Source organism: Volvox carteri (genome assembly GCF_000143455.1).
Source record: "Volvox carteri f. nagariensis unplaced genomic scaffold VOLCAscaffold_1136, whole genome shotgun sequence".
Lineage (NCBI taxonomy): Eukaryota > Viridiplantae > Chlorophyta > Chlorophyceae > Chlamydomonadales > Volvocaceae > Volvox > Volvox carteri.
Window position 1 is genome coordinate 1,724 of NW_003308459.1, and position 946 is coordinate 2,669.

General features: G+C 59.2%; 1 protein-coding gene across 1 annotated transcript; it reads right to left on the bottom strand.

Annotated features, from left to right (window-relative positions):
* Positions 1-262: 262 nt before the first annotated feature.
* VOLCADRAFT_108797 (uncharacterized protein) lies at positions 263-888 on the bottom strand (the record flags this gene model as incomplete). The annotated part of the gene is made up of 1 exon (XM_002959876.1): positions 263-888. The coding sequence occupies one exon, from the start codon at positions 886-888 to the stop codon at positions 400-402; it is 489 nt and encodes a 162-aa protein (XP_002959922.1). The 3' UTR covers positions 263-399.
* Between the last annotated feature and the right edge of the window lie 58 nt (positions 889-946).

The following is a 946-nucleotide window of genomic DNA, read 5'->3' on the forward strand; positions in this document are numbered from 1 at the left end:
GCCCACTGTTGGGTTGGAACCCAGCTGGTTGTTGACAAGATAAAATGGGTGGGAGTCATCCACGCCAAGTGAAGGCGATATCCGTTACAAACTGCCTTGGCCGGTGCGTCCTGCTACCGTGCTCGGGAGTTGTATGACTAGAGTATCCCTTAGAAAACATTGGTCAGGCCGCGCCTTACATATGGTAAACGCGCCCGCCATTCGTACAACTGTCGTATGGTCAACGTAAGACGTAGCTACCCTTTTCGCGCAGCAACTGCTCATTATGTCCTATAGCCTTCATGGCTTGCTGTACGGTTGCATTCGGGGTGCCGGATAGGACAGGGCGAGGCGAAACCGGGGCTGCCAAGGGCCTTACACTACTGCAGACAGAAAAGATAGCAGGAGGGGCCCTCTGACTCAGGTGAGGCCCAGGTTGCGCGTGGTTTCCAGTGCGGCATCGTCTTCCAGCCGGGTATATAGCTGTACCATTGCGTCCGTCTTCCAGCGACCGTGGGCCTTGCGGGCTTCTTCAGATACCCCTCTGGCTGCTGCAGCACTGTTTCCCCCGATGCGCATGGAGTGTGGCATGATGCCGCGCTTGATGCCCACGGCGCTGCACATGGCAGCGAGCTTCTCCCGGAAGGAGGTATAGCTGAGGCTGGGGATCGGTGACTGAACAGAGCCGGTCCTCTGCTGCAGCTGGTGGCCTTGCTGTGTCGCCTTAACCCTGCGCAGCAGCGGACCCACGTCCTCCACGGGGGAACTGGGGACACGGACATAGTTACCAAGCGCCAGCAGCCTCTCTGTCAAGCCCACTGGGCAGGCCACGCCCCCCACGCGCGCGATCCGGATGGTCTGCCCTTTGCCCTCCTGGTCCGTTTTGGACCTAGGCAGTGTGATGGCCATGTGAGTGTCGTGCAGGGTGAGCAGATCAGACTTGACGGAGATGTGGGCTAGGTCGTGA